At 46.2% G+C, this 20849-nt stretch overlaps 1 protein-coding gene and 1 long non-coding RNA gene across 2 annotated transcripts; one reads left to right on the forward strand and one right to left on the reverse strand.

The window, feature by feature from the left end:
- Positions 1-2: 2 nt before the first annotated feature.
- Positions 3-20580, forward strand: antxr1d (ANTXR cell adhesion molecule 1d). Its single transcript, XM_035605715.2, has 18 exons — positions 3-363; positions 4295-4366; positions 4462-4533; positions 4926-5007; positions 5521-5551; positions 5640-5713; positions 6077-6145; positions 6244-6324; positions 6423-6483; positions 10327-10425; positions 10772-10841; positions 13672-13750; positions 14042-14137; positions 14313-14351; positions 14439-14537; positions 14633-14797; positions 14894-14974; positions 19325-20580. Exons 1-18 carry the CDS (start codon positions 203-205, stop codon positions 19634-19636), a joined length of 1743 nt encoding a protein of 580 aa, XP_035461608.1. The 5' UTR covers positions 3-202; the 3' UTR covers positions 19637-20580.
- Positions 221-10402, reverse strand: LOC124850734. The gene is made up of 4 exons (XR_007031536.1): positions 10266-10402; positions 6943-7113; positions 1072-2297; positions 221-920 (listed from the first exon to the last, which is right to left on the reverse strand). It is a non-coding gene; the product is annotated as an uncharacterized LOC124850734 (long non-coding RNA).
- Positions 20581-20849: the final 269 nt, after the last annotated feature.

Below are 20849 nucleotides of genomic sequence, written 5' to 3' on the forward strand. Positions count from 1 at the left end.
CAGCTGAAGGAGAAAGACATGGGAGAGCCCGGCGTGAACTGAACAACACTGTCGTGGGGCTGAACGCACCCAACCCAAGAGCCCAGGACACAGAGGAACAACGCGTTATATACACACAAACTGCCAAATTCAGAAACGGGAGAAAATGTGAAGGATCTGCATTTGTCACAGTGTCGGCGCGGGCAACAGGCAACCGAGAAAGATGGCGAGGACGCACGCTCGCATGTTCCTCGCCTTGGCGTTGCTGGGAATTTTCCTCCTCGAGGTCTCGGTGAAAGGAGAGCAACAGGCGGCGGAGGAGGAGGAGGAGGAGGAGGAGATGTCCTGTCAGGGCGCCTTCGACCTCTATTTTGTCCTGGACAAGTGAGTGTCCGATATTATTTATGGCTTTGTTAGTTTCTCATCGCTGCGCATTGCCATGCAACCCGCCCAGTTGGGTTGGAAACGCGGAGCGCATCAGTCGGACTCGGTCTCCGCGTCTCTGTTGTTGTAACGGCGCGCGAGAGAGGTGACCTACAAGTTTCAACTTATAGAATTGGAAGCCCAAGTCTTTGTCAAAACGCATTTTCTGTAGCCAACCACAACTTTAGTGTTTAGTAAGACTGTGCGTCCAAAACCATGTGACCCTCATTGTTTATCTCAGAGTGCCTTTGAGCACCGGGATATGTGAAGTATAGGGGGGAGGGGGGGACACTTGGGACATCGAGCCGCATGCTTTTTCTCTTCTCCCGGTTCAAAGTGGTGAGGCGAAAGACTCACCCACGGGATGTGGGCAGGGCAGAGCGGGATGTATAGGGTTTCAGGCCGATGACGCCTGCGGACACAGCTGCAGCAGCTGCCCCGGGCCCGGCGATCCTTCAAACGGTTCCTCTCTCTCCATCCTGAGCCGGCAGCAAGGGACCCTCTTTATTGTTTTCCAGCTGTATGGTTTTGTTTAGGTTACAAAGAAAGTCACTGGTTAATGATATATTCATAACGTTGTATAGATCACTAATAAATAATTTGTAAGTTAAAAAGAAATATATAATAATAATTAGGATTGCCAACTTGCTCCAGCCTAACTTGCTTTACCTCATAGCTCTTTTATCCATCAGATGAATGTCGTCCAGAAGCAGGTAACAGGATATCTGCACTAAAAATGTGTTATTCTTGCAAGTACAGGCCTACAATTTACATCCAATAAACTCTATAACTATGCTGCATATATCTTTAAAAAACTTTGCATAGCCTTGGACTGATGCTAAAATGACCCTTTTTCCTTTTTTGGGGGGCATGTGTCTTGTTGTTTGATAGGAGGGTTGACTGGAAATGAGACGTGACAGAGGAAGAATGCCAAACAAAGAGCCTGATTTAGATCGGAGACCTTGCTATTACCTCTTGGACCTCTCGGCTGCCAGGAAGACCATGATCCTATTTTCTAACATTAACACCAAATGAAAGAAATCGAATATCTTTGTGCCATTTTTAACACTTTTTCAATACATGAAACTGAATCGGTGTTAGAGGGGCATCATTTGTGATTTAAGAGGAATGCACAATCAGTCACCCCAACATACTTGTTAAATTCCATAATAGTAAGATTTTTCCAACTTCATGTTCAGCGAGGATGTTTTTGCAACCTTTTTTTTTTGCTGCGCATGCACGACTGCACCAGCAATTATCAGCGAGTGATCTCTCTGCGGTCTGCTCAGACATTATAATTGACATTTTTGTCGTATCTTGGCTGGAGCCGCAAGGTGGGATTACTGTATGTACATGGACACAAAGCACCAAACATGTTGAAACATGCCAAGTGAGAAGAGCCAAAGAAAGAGAGAATGACATTCAAAATGCACGAGGTAGCACCAGGCCGATTTTGTTGCCCTGTTTGCGTAGAGAACAATAACAGGTTACAATGTGAAGGCAGTGATTTTGCAGCAACACGGTTTAACACTGTGGTATCTGTGTGTAACAGTATAGCACGGTGAGGTAATGGTTTTAAAAGACCTAGCTGCATGTCCTCGGCTCACTGTCTCTGAGGTGGACACATTAAGTGACGTTTTGCCTTGGATGTCCACGGCAACATCAGTCGGCTGCTCTGCAAGTCTTTACCCTTTGCTTCAAAAGTTTAGGAGTAGCCTGGGGAGCGTGGCAAAGTCGCACTTGGCCAAGCCTCTGGTGCGCCTCCGTTTCGGTCGACTGTCTGGACCTGCCTGCTTCAGCAGGCCTTCAGGAAGCTGCTGATCTTTCTCCCGAGATGGCACCGGCTTGTCGGCTGTTTTTTTGTAGATCTTAAATGTCACACGCTGACTTATAATCTGATAAAGAAAAGAGAAAAATCCTACGTTAGGGTTATTCTTCGTTTTTTGTGGTTTTTACACTGCTCTTCACTATTTACTCACATGTTTGGCCATGGCCTCAGTGTCCAGAGGGAGGCATGCTGCGTGGAGAATGTGTGTGCACTCCACTGGACGCATCTCAGTATAGACACAGAACACAGAGTAGAAAAACTAAACTACCATCAGCTCCAGACATTCCCACACTCCGCGTCTGACCCACAACAAAAAAACGGGCTGCATTTTTGCTCTCTATCTGGTTTGCCCGCAAATAGAATAATAGGTGTTGGGTTTTATGGCAGCAGGGTTGGTAAGAGAGAGATTTGTTTTGATTGATTTTAAGTACTTTGAAAAGGCAAATATTGCCAGCTAAAACAGATTATGCCCTCATATTATACAAGCTTAGGAATGCAGGTGGTAGACTTCTGAAGAATAATTGTTGACTTTGTTGAATGATGGCAGTGATTTAGATCTGTAACCTGATGGTAGCGGTAGAGATCGGCCTGCGGTGTGTTTGCAGTGCGCGAATGGACTTTTCATAATGCATGCAGTATTTTTGTTTTGTCATGTGTGTCAGCTAGAAAGTATGTGCACTTTCTCCCTGGCACAACAAATGTGGAACAAGAAGTGACTGGTTAAATGGGAGGCACAAAAGAGCCATTACACTTTCCCCGGTTTATGACCCTCTTACACACATACGCACACGCAAACACACACACACACACACACACACACACAGTTTGGTGTATGAGCTGTTTGATGTTGCATCCTTAAATAGACACTCACATTTACCCCCTGCTGAGTGTTACTCCAGCGACTCTCTGTTGCTCATGTCGCAGCCTTTACAATCTGTGGACCCCCAACCTGTTGTTACACTGGCTGTGCTCACTGGGACCATCTGTTCCCCTTCACAGTCACACTCACACTGATACCACACACACACACACACACACACACACACACACACACACACACACACACACACACACACACACACACACACACACACACACACACACACACACACACACACACACACACACACACACACACACACACACACACACACACACACACACACACACACACACACACACACACACACACACACACACAGACGGACAGCTGCCTGCTACATGGTCCCTGCTAGAGGCAGACTGCTACATCTGTCCCTGTCTAACCTCAGCCCCCTGGCCCGGCAGCAATTAGCCCCCATTAGCAGCCCCCTGGGACTGGGTTTCATTAAGGACACTGCCATATCCTCGGCAAAATGTAGTGGGGCTAACCGGCACCTCTCACCGCTGACAGGTTACACTCCGAAGTGACGGAATGTGACTGTGCAGAGAAATGCCCCCGGATGAGGACGAGAAATAGATCTCCTTCCAGTTTGCACCTATTTGAACGTATCGTACATATAACGCACACCACTTTTGAATCACATTACTGTTATCACCTTGTTTTTTTACCTTATAGTCCACTCACTCAGAGCAATGCTAAATGCCAACATCATCAAGTGATCATCAAACACGAATATCTGAACCAGATTTCACGGCAATCTGTCCAGCAGCCATTGAGACATTTTACACCAAAGAAAACAAAAGTTAACCACATGGTGCTGGAGGGAAAAAGACAGGGGACTCCAAAACCACCAGGTATCATCCTCTGGGGACTATGAATATCCACACAATATGTCATGACAATCCATCCAATAGGGCCGAAGTGGTGGACTGACAGACGATCAATGAGTGACATGGACACAAACTTCCATAGTTTCACAGGCAGCTTTGTTTTTCTCTTATCAAACAAAAAAATATGTTTTTATTTTAATAAGCCCAAACTTCCTGTGAGATCTGTCCAAGTTTCCTTGTTGACTTATGCTGAGTTTGATTCAGTAGAAACATGTTGGCTGCGGCTGATGAAATAGTCGTAGTACCATTGAATTTTTAATTTTAAAAGGTCTTTTGTGTTTTGTTTTTCAGATCTGGAAGTGTGAAGAATCACTGGATAGAGATTTACTCCTTTGTGAAGCAGTTGGCAGAGAAGTTTATCAGGTACGAGCAGGATTAGTCACTCGTGTTGTTGGATGGGGATTGCTATTTCCCCCCACTTTTTGCTTTGTGTTGATGTGAAACAACTGTGTTTGCAGCCCCATGCTGAGAATGTCCTTCATAGTCTTCTCCACACGAGGGAGCATCATCATGAAACTGACTGAGAACAGGTAACGGCCGCACCTGATCGACATCTGACCCGTCACTGTCTTCTGTTGTGGATCTTTATGTACCTGCACCACGCAGGGATGTCATCACTTCTTGCCTCTATGTCTGTTAGTGGCTCCAAATCTTAGGAAAACCAGGAACAGTTTGTTTTGCAACTCAAATTAATTGTGCACAAATTTGATCCAGCTTTTGGCAGCCGACCAGTACAAAGCAGTGCATCTTGTGTGGACAACTTTGGCTGGGGACTTTCACTTTACTTGCGAACTTAACCCTGTCAACCCTCTTCGTATTTTCAGTATTAAGAATATTTCTCTCTTATATTTTTCTCTTATTTTTTTCTCCCTGTGAGCATCTTCCCTCCGGTGTATTTTATCAGGCTGTGTTTACCCCACAGGGAGGAGATTACTGGAGGCCTAATGGCTCTGAGAAAGGTTATCCCCGGAGGAGACACATTTATGAACTTGGGCCTGGAAATGGTAAGGCGGGGTTTAAAGGACTAATTGAGCCTGGCAGCTAGAAGAAGAATGAATAAGATGGGTATGAGGAATGGCTCGGATCATGTCTGCCTCTTTTGAAACCGCTGAGCTTTCTGGACACACATTAAAGCGAGGCATTGTAAAGCATGATTCCACTTACCCATGTGGTCTGGTTCACATTGCTAATTAAATCTGAAGCATGTTTTGATGGTTAAAGATGTGGCATCATTGCCAGATGACATCTAAGTCAAAAAGAAAAAATCTAAAACAAAAACCACTGACATCCGAGCGAGTAACATATTCATCGAGCAAGGTGAAAGAAGGGTTCATGTTGACATCCTATAATAGCACACACCAATATTCAGTCAAAGAGCGTTCTGCACTTGATGTAACACAACAATACCGACATGTTCTGGTCAATGTATTGCCTGAAACCATAGGCCTTACTCGTTCTCTTTTCAGTTAACTTCACTGGTTTAACAAGTTTGACTAACACCCTCTTTGCAATTGCAGGCCAATGCACAGATACATCAAGAGAAGTATGGTAAGCTCCGTGGAATAAGATTATCGCATTTGCCAACATGTGCAGCAGCACATTGTTTCAGAGAATCTGAAAGTTGTGTGTTCCTCAGGGACCGCCAGTGTTATCATCGCCCTGACTGATGGAGAGCTGAATGAGTGGCAGTTCGACACGGCTCAGCGAGAGGTATGGTGCGTTTAGACAAAAGTCTTCACGACTCATCAAGTCGTGAAGACTTGATGAAAAGCAAAAGACGTAGTTCCTTTGATTATTAAAGGAATTACTATTAGAACTATTATTAATAGTGCTTATTGTTATATTCCTTTCAAAGCTGATATTTACACATATGACCCACATTTATGGCAGTGTTTTAATTATGCTATTATTCAGATTGAATGTATGTTATGCTGTCTAGCTCCTGTCAAAAATGTCTATTGTGTTGACTGAAATACCTGATGTTTTCTTCGGGAGATATTTTTTTTGCTCCATAAACTCGGCAGAATCCCTTTAAGCTCACTGCCTTTTGTTTTACGTGTTCTTCTCTTGCAGGCACAGAGGGCCAGGGCTATGGGAGCAATAGTTTACTGTGTGGGGGTCAAAGAATTCAACCAGACCCAGGTAGGCTCTGCAGAAGGATATTGAAGATGTGACAAATACTTAAAAAAAAAAGGTGAATTCATTTTTATTTTATTTCTGTGTCTGTATGTTTTTTCTAGCTCGCAACTATTGCAGACACAGTGGAACATGTGTTTCCTGTGTGGGGAGGCTTCCAAGCTCTCAGGGGAATCATTGACTCGGTATGACGCATACCTGCCACACGTATAGTCACAGAAAGACTCACAAAATGATATATAACGTTCTTGGAATTTTTTTGTCTCTCCTTCTGATCTCTCAGATCATCAAGAAGTCCTGCATTGAGATTCTAGCTGCGGAGCCGTCCAGTGTGTGTGCAGGAGGTAAGAGGTGTGAGGAGCAAGGGGTTCCCCTGCCCGTTAGGACGCCGGGGTCACGGTGTGCAATTGTGTAAGATGACAGTCATCCGAAACCCTCTGGAGAGGAACACGAGGCTGCGTAATCGCATGGACGCTTATGACTGCGGAGTGACAGAGAGCGTATTGTCATTCACGGCCGGGGGAAAATTAGCATAGCTGCTTCGGCACAGCATGTGTGCAAAAGAAAAGGAGGGGTGGCGGGTGTTGGTCAGAGGAATTAGCTGTGAATGTTCAAGCATGGCTGCTTCGCTGGCCTAGTTTGCCACATCGTATATGCTAAATAGTCATTTGGACTGTTTTCGACCCCGTCCCCTACCTCACCACCTCTCCCCACGTCCCGCTCCTCTGCTGCTGGACGGCAGCTTGAGGAGGTAAGAGGCAGAATAACAACCAAGAAAGATGGTGACAGAGAGAGAGACTTACTGTGTAGCCAGCTGGATGGATGAGCTCTGACGTGACCTTATTAGGCCTCACTTAAGAGAGTGCATTTTGGAGCTGCGCTACCAGGGCAACCCGTGTAGATTAACGTCCATTACGGGATATGAAGGACTGGGAAGGATATGAGGGGAGGGGAGCAGCAGCAGCGATGTTTCCCTAAATGAACAAAAAATAAGGAAGAAATGTTAAAGAATCGTAGTGGCACCCATGTGATAATTATACAGTCTCTGGGCTCTTGCCAAAGCCTGAGTGTGTGTCACTCGACATGTGGACAAATATCCCCCAGCCTCATTTATTATTCGATTGATGAGCAGCCTAATGGTCAGTGAACTAAGAAACCAAGGACCCACTTGGACCAAGGTCTGACTCTGGCCTAATTAGTGAAGATTGTAATGTGCCGTACACATGCTTTGTTTAAGTTTGTCGGCACACGATGTGTACAAATAATATACAGTTCTTATCTTAGACATCCAAAGCTTGCATCTTATGCCCATGAGTGGATTTAAATTGTACTGTGGAGAAATAAGCTGTACTTGTTTTCCTCACTTCAAGCTTATTCTTGCAGTATTTAAGATGAGTGACTGTCAGGCACAAACAAAAACGTTTAGCAAGAACTTGCTTTTATATTGAACAAGCTAGACTGTGGACAAGATTCTTCAGAGGTTTGAATATAACCACCTCTGCCCACATCCACCACCCATCCAAATGGATTTGAGTATACACATTATATCCATTCTGTCATATTGCATAGGTATTATGACAGCCGCTCTCTGTCTTTACATGTTCTACAGCAACGCACAGGTTCTTTAGTCAGCGCGCACACATATACACACACACACACACATCTTCGAGCACGTGAGCACACACACGTCCCTCACGCTGATGTGAAGTGACCAGACCGAGCTGCCTGCAAACAGGCCATCAGACTGGACAGTGAACGTTGGGCCGCACTATCAGACATGACAGCACCGATTTCCCTCACACACACACACACACACACACACACACACACACACATACACATACACACACACGCGCACACGCAGAGTGTGAGGACAGTGAGAGTTGGGCCTTAGATCTAACATGACAGCAAAGATTGCTGCTTTCATTAACGTCTGACCCTTTTCTCCCCGTTGTTCCCTTCCTCCTTTGCCCCTCCCTGCCCTTCACTGTCCCGTCGCACTAACGTGATTGAAGAGCCACTGTTCGGACAAGCCGTACCCCATTTTCTCCCAAACACTCAAGACGCATTCACATGCATGTTCACACACACACACACACACACACATTCATACAAATGTAATCCTCGTCAGACGTTCAGGTGTAGATGTAAAAGGACGTGTGGCCACAGAGGCAGGCAGGAGGCAGGAGCATATGTGTTGTGTATGTCAGCAGGGCACCACCAGTCCCTGCCCACCATGTGTCTGACAGCGCTGACCTTTTAGCCCGTCATGCCTCTGTGTGTGCAGGGGGTCAGGGTGTGTGTACAAAAGACATTTAGCTAAAAGCCATCACTGCTTTATGCAGATTCAAAAGATCTGTGGAAATTGATTAAATACAATGATATGTAATGAAATTTGAAAATATATTTTATACAAACATCCTTGCTTTGGAAATAGAATCCATTATTCATATTTAAATATGAATAATATATGAATAATTCAAGTTATAAGCGTTCATTGATAGATAAAGCCAATAATCATTTTTTACTTTAATTTTTTTACACTAGTAACTCTCATAATTAGAGTAATATCTGCCGGCTCTATTAATTTGTTTTTTCATATTTTTCGTGTGCACGTGCACCCTGACGCAGTGCAGCTCATGATGCTAACGCTGTGTGAAAGGGGGGACGGCGGCTAAAGCAGCCAGGGCACCGAGTAGTAGAAATAATTAGTGTTAAGTCCTCTCATTAGGCTGCATGTTGTTGGGGCTGCGAACAACACAAGGCATCTGATTATGCGGGGAAAATTAATGCAGCCCAATTAATTTGATATTGTGTTGTATAGCTATAATTAATGGTTTTGAGTGTTGTGGTCGAGTAAGATACAGTGACATTAGGGCAGGGGGGAAGGAGAAGACATCGGGCACGGTGCGCAGTGAGTGATTAGGCCGTCTGTAATGAGATGCCAGGGTAATCGGGTGGTGTGTGTGTGTGTGTGTGTGTGTGTGTGTGTGTGTGTGTGTGTGCACATGCAGCAACTGAGTGTAAGCACTGACAGGTTGCAAGTCACCGAACGTCTGTAAATAAGCCTGAACTCACTCACACGTGCACAAGGTCACCTGTGTGTTAAAGTGTTTATTCGTTGTTTTCGAGGCTGGATTACTGCTCTGTGTGAAGTAATATGTATAATATACGTATCACATAGCAGCATACCACTTATTCCTGTTGAGCCGAGAGCTCAGTTTCAGTCTGTCGTGCGCATCACCAGCTTTCATCTGGGATCTTCTCCGAACACCAACTGTAAACATGTGGGAAATGTGCAGACATCCCCAACGTGATGCTTATTATCTCCTCTCCTCTCTAGCTATGCCTCTTGTTTGCGTATTTGTACTTATGGCTTTTCGTAGCGGCGTTGTTTGACCTTTAAGGGAAACACTGTCACGTATACACTCACACCCCCTGATGCTTTTATCCAGTGATCTTCACGCTGGAGCTTTGAATGTTAAAGGTGTGGCAAATGTTCACTTCCATTAGCCGGGATAATGCTAGAGGAAACCTCCGTGCAAAGCCAGAGAGCCTACACGCACGCACGCGCACGCACGCACACACACATGGTATGTACAAGTTACATATTATCCTCACATACACTTCTGCATACAGAGACACACGTGTGTGTGTGTGTGTGTGTGCTAACTCCATGCCGTAGTGCCATAGGTAAGGTCAGACCTACTTTGACAGTGCTGTGCTGGCATATGCCCTGCAGGCATGTTTTTAAGCAAGTGTTTCTTCCCCACTCTCTAACATATGCTGGGTAGCAGCCACACACACACTCCAGCATATGCTTGCAAGCTTCTGTCAGTGCGCTTTTACAGTGCCTGGGGGAAACTAAAGGTCAAAGATGCGCACACACACACACACGTGCACACACCTTCTGGCTACAGCACAGTGTAAGATATTTGTGAAGAGCAACACCTTAAGCATTAGCACCAGTGGAGCATATTATGGCCTTTTCCACACACACACGCACACAAGCACACAGATATAAACAGGGAGTAATGAAGCATGAGCGTGGAGTTTCTGCTGCTTAAGCTGAGCACATTAGTTTATCCTCTTTCACACATAAAAAATATATATATATATGTCTCACCTTTGCTGGCGCTAGTCATTTCTGATGCTGCCTGTACTCTTTTGGGTTCGTTTTGTCTCAGACAGTTTCCAGGTGGTGGTGAGAGGCAACGGGTTTCTCCACGCCAGAAACATCGATCAGGTCCTCTGCAGCTTCAAGCTGAACGAAACACACTCTGTGGGTAAGTTCTGCGGATGCAAATGCTCAGAAAGATCAGGACACACTTTGCACATGTTGGCAGGATCAAAAGGAGGATTTATGTCAAAGTTACTGCTCTGGTAAATACATCCAAACTAAAAAAAAAAACGAAGACATCTGAAGACAGCACTGAATTCTGATGGATTGATTTCTTTTGCGTGCGTCCAATTACGGCAGACATGCTATGATAAAGTAATGTGCACGATTAAATGGGTCGGGGGATTCTGGTTTGGCTCACACATCTAAGAAGAATGTGGGAAGCGGGTTCTTTCATGGCAGATGTTTAAATTTCTACCACGTCAAGTGTGATTTTGTTTTTCACTTTGCAGATGAGAGACCAGCGGGGATAGAGAACACCTTCCTGCTCTGTCCTGCTCCTGTTGTAGAGGAGGTTGGGAGGTAACCACCACCTTTTCACCCCTTAACCATTTGTCGTCCGTTGCTCCAGTTGTCGAGCCCTCCGTGTACAGTACAGCTGTATCACTCGGAGCTAGGTGCTCGACATACTTCCCCAGCTGTACACAAGTTTGGTGTGGACACAGAAGACTGCTGTCCTTGGAACAAATTAGGGCCAAAGTCATCGAGTGTCTAGTGATCAATCAGTGTTTGTCACAGCTAACGAAGCCAGACACCAATCACAAGGGGACAACAGGAGTCGAGCCCAGGAACACGACTTAATGAGAGCCTGCTGGAGAGGACTTTCACAGCCCTGCGTGCGTGCGTGTGTGTGTGTGTGTGTGTGTGTGTGTACACGTGTTTTTAGATTTGCGTGTGTGTGATCCCAATCTCAGTCTGACACTTTGGGAGAGAGAAAGTGTGAGGGGAGTCGGCCGGGCAGTGTAAAGTTTCCTCTGAGGGGCTCCCAGCTTCAGAGCGGAAGTTTCTTGCGGGTCAGACAGAGCGGAGCAGGCGGGCTGCGCTCGGAGAGGAGCGAGGCCCGGCAGCCTTCCTGCCCCAGCCGCCTGCAGTCCTGTGCATAATTATACACTCCAGCCCGCGGCCTCAGACACCTCGCAGTCATCATCTGTCTTGTTGCTGTCACTCAGATTTCCGGCGTGATTTGAGCTCGTCTTGTCCGCCAGTGAAAAGTACTGCATCGGTGGTGAAGTGTGGCTCAGAGATGGGCAAAAAGGAAATTATGTTTTTATGCTGTGGCTACAAGAAGATTTAAGAGTCTGCCACAGCATATTGTATTTTACTCATACCCTCTGACAAAAGTAGAAGATAATTGATTGATAAATGTTTTGGGTTTTGACAACATAAAGAGCCAAATCAATACATTTACAAATGACACAGTCCATCAAGTGTCCGGTCCGTGTCTGGTAGTTGTTGCCAGTGTGGCTCTGTGGCAGGTCGGGCTGCTTCTCCTGAGAGCAGAGCAGAACGGGGAGCGTCATTACACACTGCAATGGTGCCTGAAGGAGACATCCTTCCAAGTAACAGGAGGCCCATTAGAGCAGAGTCAGCGCTGCCTGACACCCTGAGTGCCACTAAAGAGGAAGTCAGCTGCGAATGGCTGAAGGGCCCAGAGAGGAGGCCAACAGCTGGCTGATGAGTTCTGGGCGGCGGAGCAATGACGTGCAGATAGATGTGGTGAAGTGCGAGTGCCACTGTGTGCAGGCTGGACAGGTGTTTGTGGCACAAAATGATCCTTTGTATACTATAGTGTGCCAAAATAGCACTAGTTTTACTAGTAAATCCTTCCTCCCATCTCCCAAGATCACATTACAGCATTAGACCTGCACACGATACAAAGCGCAAAGCAGATTTTTTCACTATGCCCTGTCATTTTATACAACAAAGTCAATCAATAAGGAGAATAATAATTAGCCCTAAAATCATAGCAGATCACATTAAAGGTGAAATGCTTGTGGTTTTTGGGTTGAAAAGTTCACATGGGAGGTTTTAGGGACTCCAGCTCCCAGCATCCCCTCCTCACCCAAACCCCAAAGATCCTCAATCACCCCTCGTTCCATCCCGAGCCTTGTCGCATATAATGAAGTCATTGACGCTGCCGTCACACAAATCGGTGTTGACTGGGAACCTTCTGGATGCAGCCTCCCCCCCTTCTGCACACACATATACACGCACACACACAGGGCAAAGAAATGTATAGTGGGCAGATCGAGGATTGATAGGGGCTGAGATCTCTCTGTCAGAGAGGAGCTGATAGCACCGTCTCCCCTGCCTTCCTGCCTGAAAGGAGGGTTAACCATATGATGGGAAGGGGGGGGGGGGGGGGGGGGGGGGGGGGCAGAAAAGGGAGTGAAGGAGCAGTAGAAAAGATGAGCGCCACCTGCAATGAAAACTTCCTCCTCTGCAGCCAGTGTCAGCGTGAGTTACGAGACGAGCTACAGAGGTAGGAAGAGGATACGGGGAGGGGGTGAGCAGGCGAAAACAGGAGGGACAGTGCTGAGGGGATGTAGAACAGGAAGGGCCCCTCCTCCTACCATCCCCCACTCTGTTTCCTCTCCTCTGTCCCCCTCCTCCCCCAGCCCCGCAGTGACCTCCCCTTTGTCGCCCCCTCCTCAAATCTAAACCCAGAGCTCAATGGCCCCCTTGTCTCTGCCCCTCCCACCCTCCACCCTCCTCGAACCATAACTAGAAGCCTTTCTCCATTCTTTTCCAAAGCCTTTAACTACAATCCAGCGACCGAACCCGTCCGCCTGTTCGTCTAACATGTCTTTTATTTTCATATTTCCTAAGAGATTAACGAATAACCTGTCGACCAAATATTCACTGTCCTTTTCACTACCTCTCTGTCCCGAGGTGCACCAGGGTTTATTGCTTGTTGGGCCCCCCGTCATCTTCCCAACCCCAACAAAAACTAAAAGAGTTTCCCCCTCATCTCTCGCTGTTCCTGCAGATATCAGCAGCGAATACTGGAGAAGAAAAAAGTAATTTAGCTGTCTTGTGGTTTCCACATTAGAGGTCTGGGTCTGATCCAAACAGAAGAGATTCCTTCTGTGGGTGGAGAACTCCCTGACCTCTGTCGAGACTTTTTTTTTTTTTGTCTCTGTCAGCGTGTTTGTGTGCGTTTCAGGCAGCAAGTATGGACAGAGAAGATGGAGGAATGTATCTGACACCTCGGGCGAGCTTACAGTAGCCGATAACAAGACCATTAATGGGTGCACTGAAATGTGTGTGTGTGTGTGTGTGTGTGTGTGTGTGTGTGTGTGTGTGTGCCTGGGTTTGAGGATCAGCTCAGTCATGAGTTTGTGTTTTGCAGGGTGATCTACCTGCAGGTGAGCATGAATGAGGGCCTCTCCTACATCACCAGCTCTGTGCACATCACCACCACCGAATGTGTGAGTACTCTCCGTGTTTACAGTCGGCACTTTCACAACAACGCAACGACGACGATTTCTTTTCCCTCTTGGCATGCTGCCCCATTTGAATAAACTTTCCTTCGCCTATCTTATTCCCTCTCGGTTTCTCCGGTCTTCTCTGCTTCCTCTCTGAGGTCTCCTCTGTTGTGTCTGTCATCAGAGGAGGCTGTGAGTACTTCCGCTTTTCATTTTCACCTTTGTTTTTCCTCCTCCGTCGTCTTTTGGTTCAGTTTTTAATCTCAACCCCTGTCGTTCTGTGTCCGCGCGCAGTTTGACGGCACCATCGTGCTGATATCGCTGCTGGTGGTGTTCCTGCTGTTGGGTGTGCTGCTGATGTGGTGGCTCTGGCCTCTCTGCTGCACTGTGGTAAGTAAAACCTTCGATGTTGGAGCATGATAGTTGGACTGAAATAGCATTTCACTGTAATCTATTTGAATTGCTTAACAAACAGGTGAGGAAACAGTCTGAAGTATTTCTACTTGTAAATGTTTTCAAATTTTTTTTTTACCCTTATGTGTATTTATTTACCTCCATTCTTCAGGTCATCAAAGAACCACCACCACCCCCACCTCCAGAGCCAGTAAGTCCCCAGCTATTAATAATATGTTTTAATAAAACTATAGTTGGCAAAATTTGAGCTGTATTATAAGTCAGGTCCTACACGCAGGAGTCCGACGATGAGGATGGGATGCCAAAGAAGAGGTGGCCCACGGTGGACGCATCTTACTATGGCGGAAGAGGAGTGGGCGGCATCAAACGCATGGAGGTACCCGACACACGCACTACTCTTTCAGAAACTGCAACACTTGAAAGAATGTGAGTTTTGTAATTATTTTTTTCCTCACCTCTATCTCTCCCCAGGTGCGATGGGGGGAGAGGGGCTCCACCGAGGAAGGTGCTAAGCTGGACAAGCCTAAAAATGCGGTTGTGAAGATGCCCGAGCAGGAATTTGAACCGTATGAGCCCAAACCTCGGAAACCGCCGCGCCGCGCCCCGCAGCAGAGGAGGTGGTACACACCCATTCAGGTCAGTCTTTTAAGTCACCGCCTGTAGAAGATAAATGCATATTTTACGCTCGTGTCCTTATCATTCTTACTTGAAAACCTTTTCTGGGTCCTTCAGGGGAAGCTAGACGCGCTGTGGGCTCTGTTCAGGAGAGGTTACGACCAGGTCTCTCTGATGAGACCGCAGCCGGGAGACCAGGTGAGCCGACGACTCTCCGCTGCAGACACATCTCACGTTTTTATCTCGTCCTAAGACACAAGTAAAAAAAAAAAATCCCGTACAAGAAACAGGCATAATGGCTCAGGGGAAACTATAATTTGGTAATTATGTGTAATTTCGGTGAGCGCTCTGTGGGTATGATAGCAAGTTGCAATGATACAGAAGTGTGTGTGTGTGGGGGGGGGTCTCTGTTGTGAACAGTGGAGCATCTGTCTGTCACACTGCATAAAGACAACACGTGTCAGTGTGCATGTACAGCACAATCCTCGACACAGCAGCTCAGTACAGACTTTCCACACACACACACACACACACACACACACACACACACACACACACACACACACACACACACACACACACACACACACACACACACACACACACACACACACACACACACACACACACACACACACACACACACACACACACACACACACACACACACACACACACTGAGTCATTGAGCTGTTGATACTCCTCTGTTGGTCATAGCTACTTTTGTTCACAAACAAGGAGTTTACTATCTTCTGTACTTCTTCCTGCAGCTCCTAGAAAATGACCGGGTTTCGATAGAGTTTCTACATGACTAGCATGTTACACGCTCACTCTCTATTTTCAACAGATGACTATAATCGAGAAAACAAACCGCCAATGTTTCAGAAAGGGTTTTCTGGCAAATTCTTGTAGTAGTATTACTGGCTCCCGCTGCTGCTTCTGAAAAGTCCTAAATCATGACATCGCTGCGTGACAGAGAGAGAGAGAGAGAGCACAGCGACCCCTTATCTGACCTTGACCCCGTGTATGGCGTCCCACAACCCCACAGAAATGTTTCCATCATCATACCGGTTGTCATGGAGAAACATCTGGTCCCTTGTAAATGGTCACAGTGACGCTTTTCATAGCTGAGGCCGAATCGCTGTAAAAAAAAAAAGATTGATTTGTTCTTTGAGTGACATGATTCATCATCAGTATGTGTGTGTGTGTGTGTGTGTGTGTGTGTGTGTCTACTGTATCTACTGTGGTCATCATCAATGGTTTTATTCCTTATTTCCATCTTGGACTCCTTTTTCCCCCGAAGCAGAACAAGTCATCCCCGTCAGAGCAGAAGTTTCTCGAGTCTTTGTCAGTGATTCACAGAGCAGCTCAACAACGACCCCCACGACTCTCTTTACGCGCCATTAACTGAGGAAAATAAAACGCTGCGTGTCACTTTGAAAGAAACAAGGGCAAAAAAAACAAAGAAATCCACTTCTTTTTCGTCGGGGACTATAGATACTAGCCATATCAGACATGAAAGACGACAAAGGTTTTGTCATCGTTGACAACAACAGGGCACAAATCTAAATTCTCAAAAGGCAAGACACCGCAGCTGGATGACAAACAGCACGGACGGTTCACACAACGTCCAACAAGGTGGCAAAAAGCACAATGATATCCTGCATGGATCAGACTTTTCGACGTGGACTGCAAAGCAGCAGCTCACGTGGGGGCTCGTCCTGCTTTCTCCCCACGTTACTCCCACTCCAGTGCCCCTGCAAACGGTCATCAGTGGGCTGCCAGTTTCTGCCACACTCCCAGTTTGCATCCCTCTCTGCTGTGCGCGTGTGTGTACGTGCACGTGTGTGTCACTGTAACGTGCGTGTCAGCTCTCCCGAGTGAGTGTCACACAAACAGATGGGGAGTTGAAAGGCCACGAGCCATATTGTGACAGAAGAGATTCTCTTCTTTTGTCCCCAGAGCTGATGGCACTGATGGCCCTGTGGCACAGTGCAGACCAGACCAGACCAGAGGGCGGCCACCCTCGTCCCTCTGTCGTCCCTCCTCTCCCTCTTACACCGATCAGTTCGTGAAAAGGATTAGTTCGTTTCTGACTTAGTTCTAGTAATATTCAGCCATGCAGAAGGTTGTAATTCATCTAATTTCTTCCACAACTTCAATAGGTGAATGGATTTTTGTTTGTGGTGCTCAAAGCGTTAATATTAGAAAAAAAAGGCCTTATGAAAGTAGTTTCAGTGGGAACATGATCTTTATTTTCAAGAGCTATGGTTCTCAACAGGGGGCACATGTACACCAGCAGTTGCCAGGTGGTTCACGGACAGACTGTGGAGAAGGGAAGCTACCTTGAATAATCATACCATAACAGTGGGGTTTTTTTAATTCATATTTGTCTTTAGGCAGGAAAATATACACACCTTTAAAACTACTTTACTGTCACAATAAGCAGCAAGTGACTTAACACCACTGGCTGTGATTGAGACTTTGCACAAACTATTAAGCAAATGAGCTCAGTTAATGAAACAGATCCTTGCCTCAAACGTCTAGATTCTGATAGATTCCACTCCGAATAGTGGATCTCGGTCATGGTAGGCAGACTTGTATGAAAAGTTGATTAAATTGATTAATTAATATAATCGAATCAACACATTTGGAACATAATGATACAGAACAGCTGAGCCTCTCGTTCTCGTTCCATTGCATTTGGTCTTTTTTGAATATATTGAGTTGTCTATGTCCATAGTATTGGTGAAGAGGAAGAAATCTCAAAATTATATCTCAAAAACAAACAATCCTCATGCAGGTGTAATTGATATTTTTTCAGATTCAGATCAGTATTCTGTGCGGAGGCATATGCTGTCTATAAACGGTGTTAACACTTTTAAGTTCACATGGGGTATTTTCCCTTTTGTGACGGGATTTGCCCTAATGCCGTGCGACCCGACAGGCTGAGCTGTCGGGTCGAATGTGCGTCTCCGCTCTCGTCTCTCTCCCCTTTACTTTACTGTAAATGGTGACAAAACGTGTGCACACATTGGTTCCCTGTGAACGGCCACAAACTTTTGTGTGTGTGTGTGTGTGTGTGTGTGTGTGTGTGTGTGTGTGTGTGTTTGAGGGAAGGGAAAAGTCTTGGGGCTCAGATGCAGAAACAGAGGCTAAGACAGAGGAGCAGTGTGAAGACGGAGGCTGGGGGTGTTTTAGGGTTTTGTTTTTCTCCCCAAAAAAAGAAGGTGGGCTTGAAGTAAACATACGCCAAGCGCAGAGGTACGACAGCGACAGACATCACGGCCAAAAGGGCACAACGGGGAGACTGGCCATCACGAGTGACACGATGCTGACCTCTCGCATAACTCAATCATGAACATATTGTCTACTTTAAAGTGAAGAGATCTCTTTAAACCGTTTTTCTGCTGCTCTTTTTAACACCAGCCTTACGTGCTCTCATGCAGCCAGTACCCCCCCCCCCCCCCCCCCCAAAAAAAAACCCAACCTTTTCCCTCCCTCTGTTTCTGTTATTCATGAGGCTGTGGTTTCATTCAGGCCATATGTTCTGGCGGAGGCATGCTTACAGTCACACTCACACACAAACACACACATATTCATGAGCTTGTGTTCTCATTGTGTCCATATGCTCCGTCTGTTGTTACGCTGCTGCTGTTCTGCTGCTCTCAAACTGGCCCTTTTCACCACAACCCAGGAACAAGACCGAAGCAGTCAGTGCCCCCCCCCCAGGATTCCCCCAATCAATTACGCACCCCTCATATCCAAACACACAATGGCCCCCTTAAGTCACAAAGCTACTGCTGCCGGGGCCCTCTTAATGGCCCCTGTGTGACTTTAGGGCCTCTCTGTTTAATAAGGTGTTATAATCAGACCACCAAGGATCTGTGACACGGAGACCTACTCTCCGTCCTTCACACAATAAGTGTGTGTATGTGTGTGTGTGTGTGTGTGTGTGTGTGTGCACGCAGAGGGATGCTATACAGGCAACAGGGAGGGTGAAGAGAGGAAAAACTATCAATGAGAACAATAAGAGAAGCGTCCCATTCTCTGCGACTTGTAAATTATGTTAAATGCTAAGGGGCCTCTGTTGACTATTGTGGGGATATTGAAATCACCCCTTTACATTCCAACAAGTCGAGCACATAAGAGACATAAACAATTTCCCTGTTCTGCATCAAGAGAGGCCCAAGTCAGAGCTTCCATATAGAGAAAAGGAGGGGGAAATGGGGAAAGCGTCAGAGAGCAAGTGTGTGTGTGTGTGTGTGTGTGTGTGTGTGTGTGTGTGTGTGTTCGCCTGTCATTGCTTGCATCTCGGCTATTGTAGTGCAGGTGTGGACAGAAGCAGCTCTGTGTAGCGTCCAGGGCCTCACACACACACACGCCTCTGTGGGCAGAACTGGGCAGAGACTCACACAAAACCACTTTTGGCTGGTGGATCTTAGAAGCTCATTGATATCGCACAAAGGGCGCACTGCGTCCGAATCTGTATTCGCCATTGAAACGATGATGTGTAGCTTTGGGTTTTAACCTTGTGTGTCTTTACAGGGTCGCTGTATTCGTTTCCAACGGGTCAAAGACGGAGAGTACCCCCCAAACGACCAGGCTCCTCCTCGCACGCATCGCTCTCCCTCACCGGCTCCTCCTCCTCCTCCTTCTCCTCCTCCTGCGCCCGCCGAACAGCGACCTCTGGTCTCTAATTCTGTTCCCCGCACAAAGCCTCCATCAAGAGGGCCCCGCACCACGCCGCCATCCCGCGCACCCCCTTCCGTGGTCCAGTCCCCTCCGGGTCCACCCCCGAATCGTGCACCCCCGGGGCCTCCAGGACCCCCACCATGTCGACCCCCACCCAGGCTCTGATGATAAAGAGTGGCCCCTCCAATAAACAACTGATGCATCAACTCATTCCGTTAAAAAATAAACAACAACACATGCTTCTCTCAGAGAGGCACACAATCTTAAAAGCCAGGAGCTCGTACCTGCAGCCCTGTGCTCTGTTGCTGGACAGCAAAAATATTTATCCAATAACAAAATCAGCTCCCGAGTTTGATCAAGGTAACATTTTTTACTAAATAAAAACTCAAACATTATAGAATAAAAGCTTGTACTTAATTTGTCGAGCCTGTATGTACAGTGAGGTGAGTAGAGGTCACGTTGACTTTAGTGGTGAGAGTAAGTGCAGGTCCTTTCTGGAGATTCAGCCGAAAGGATGTATGTTGTTGAATGTCAGCTTGAGAAAGTCCTGAATGAATCGATGGTGATGATAAATGCACCTGTTTCCTGTGGGTTTTTTTCCCCTCAGAGAATATTAATGTCGAGCGAGGACGTGGTGAGAAATACAGCATGTAGGTCAAGACCATTGTTGGCGGTGTTGCCTTGTTTTTCTTAAACGTACGCTATTGTAGGATGTTACAATTCACACTTCTGCATCATTTTTTACCTTTTCAACCAAAGAAACGTTTTCTACATCCAAGTTAAAAAAAATGGCGTTAACGTTTCAGTGATCTTATTGCAACTGCAGGGCAGTTTCGCCATATTTTATTTATTTTAATACAGGCCCCTGTCTGCATCTGTTTTCTGTTTAGTATCAGGTGGATTTGTGGGTCTTCTCATCTTTCAGGGGGGGTATCTAGGTGGATATTAGGAGTTGCATTGCATCTCTGGTCTTATGAATACTTTCAAGTGAAAGGCTGCATCTTCCGGTTTCTCATGTATCCTTCATTTACCGACTGAAATGATAATTTGCATTATTTCTTTATTAACAACTTTTTTCAATGAATAAAATGTCTTTTATTTGAACCTGCTACTTGGCAGTGATTTTTTCTTTCATAGTAGTTTTAAGTGTTTGAGTATGACGTTTTCAAAATGCCTCTTTTTTTGCACAGTCATTATGTATCAGCTTACAAACACATTTGGGGTCGTTGCGCTGAGACAGCGTTGCGGAGATATGGTCTGGCCCTGCGCGACATATTTATTGGTTACTGCCCGAGCATTTGGTGTTCCTCTTCATAAAATACTTTTTAATTAAACTAATTTCACTTACTTCGCTGCCGGGGACTCTAATAATCTATCC

This window comes from Scophthalmus maximus, chromosome 10, assembly GCF_022379125.1.
Source record: "Scophthalmus maximus strain ysfricsl-2021 chromosome 10, ASM2237912v1, whole genome shotgun sequence".
Lineage (NCBI taxonomy): Eukaryota > Metazoa > Chordata > Actinopteri > Pleuronectiformes > Scophthalmidae > Scophthalmus > Scophthalmus maximus.

Excerpts from the sequence above, each read along its gene's own strand:
- antxr1d (XM_035605715.2), top strand. The coding sequence starts at position 203 with ATGGCGAGGACGCACGCTCGCATGTTCCTCGCCTTGGCGTTGCTGGGA. Across the intron at positions 6,325-6,422 it reads TCAGGGGAATCATTGACTCG|ATCATCAAGAAGTCCTGCAT; the intron begins GTATGACGCATA and ends CTGATCTCTCAG. Across the intron at positions 10,842-13,671 it reads GTTGTAGAGGAGGTTGGGAG|GGTGATCTACCTGCAGGTGA; the intron begins GTAACCACCACC and ends TGTGTTTTGCAG.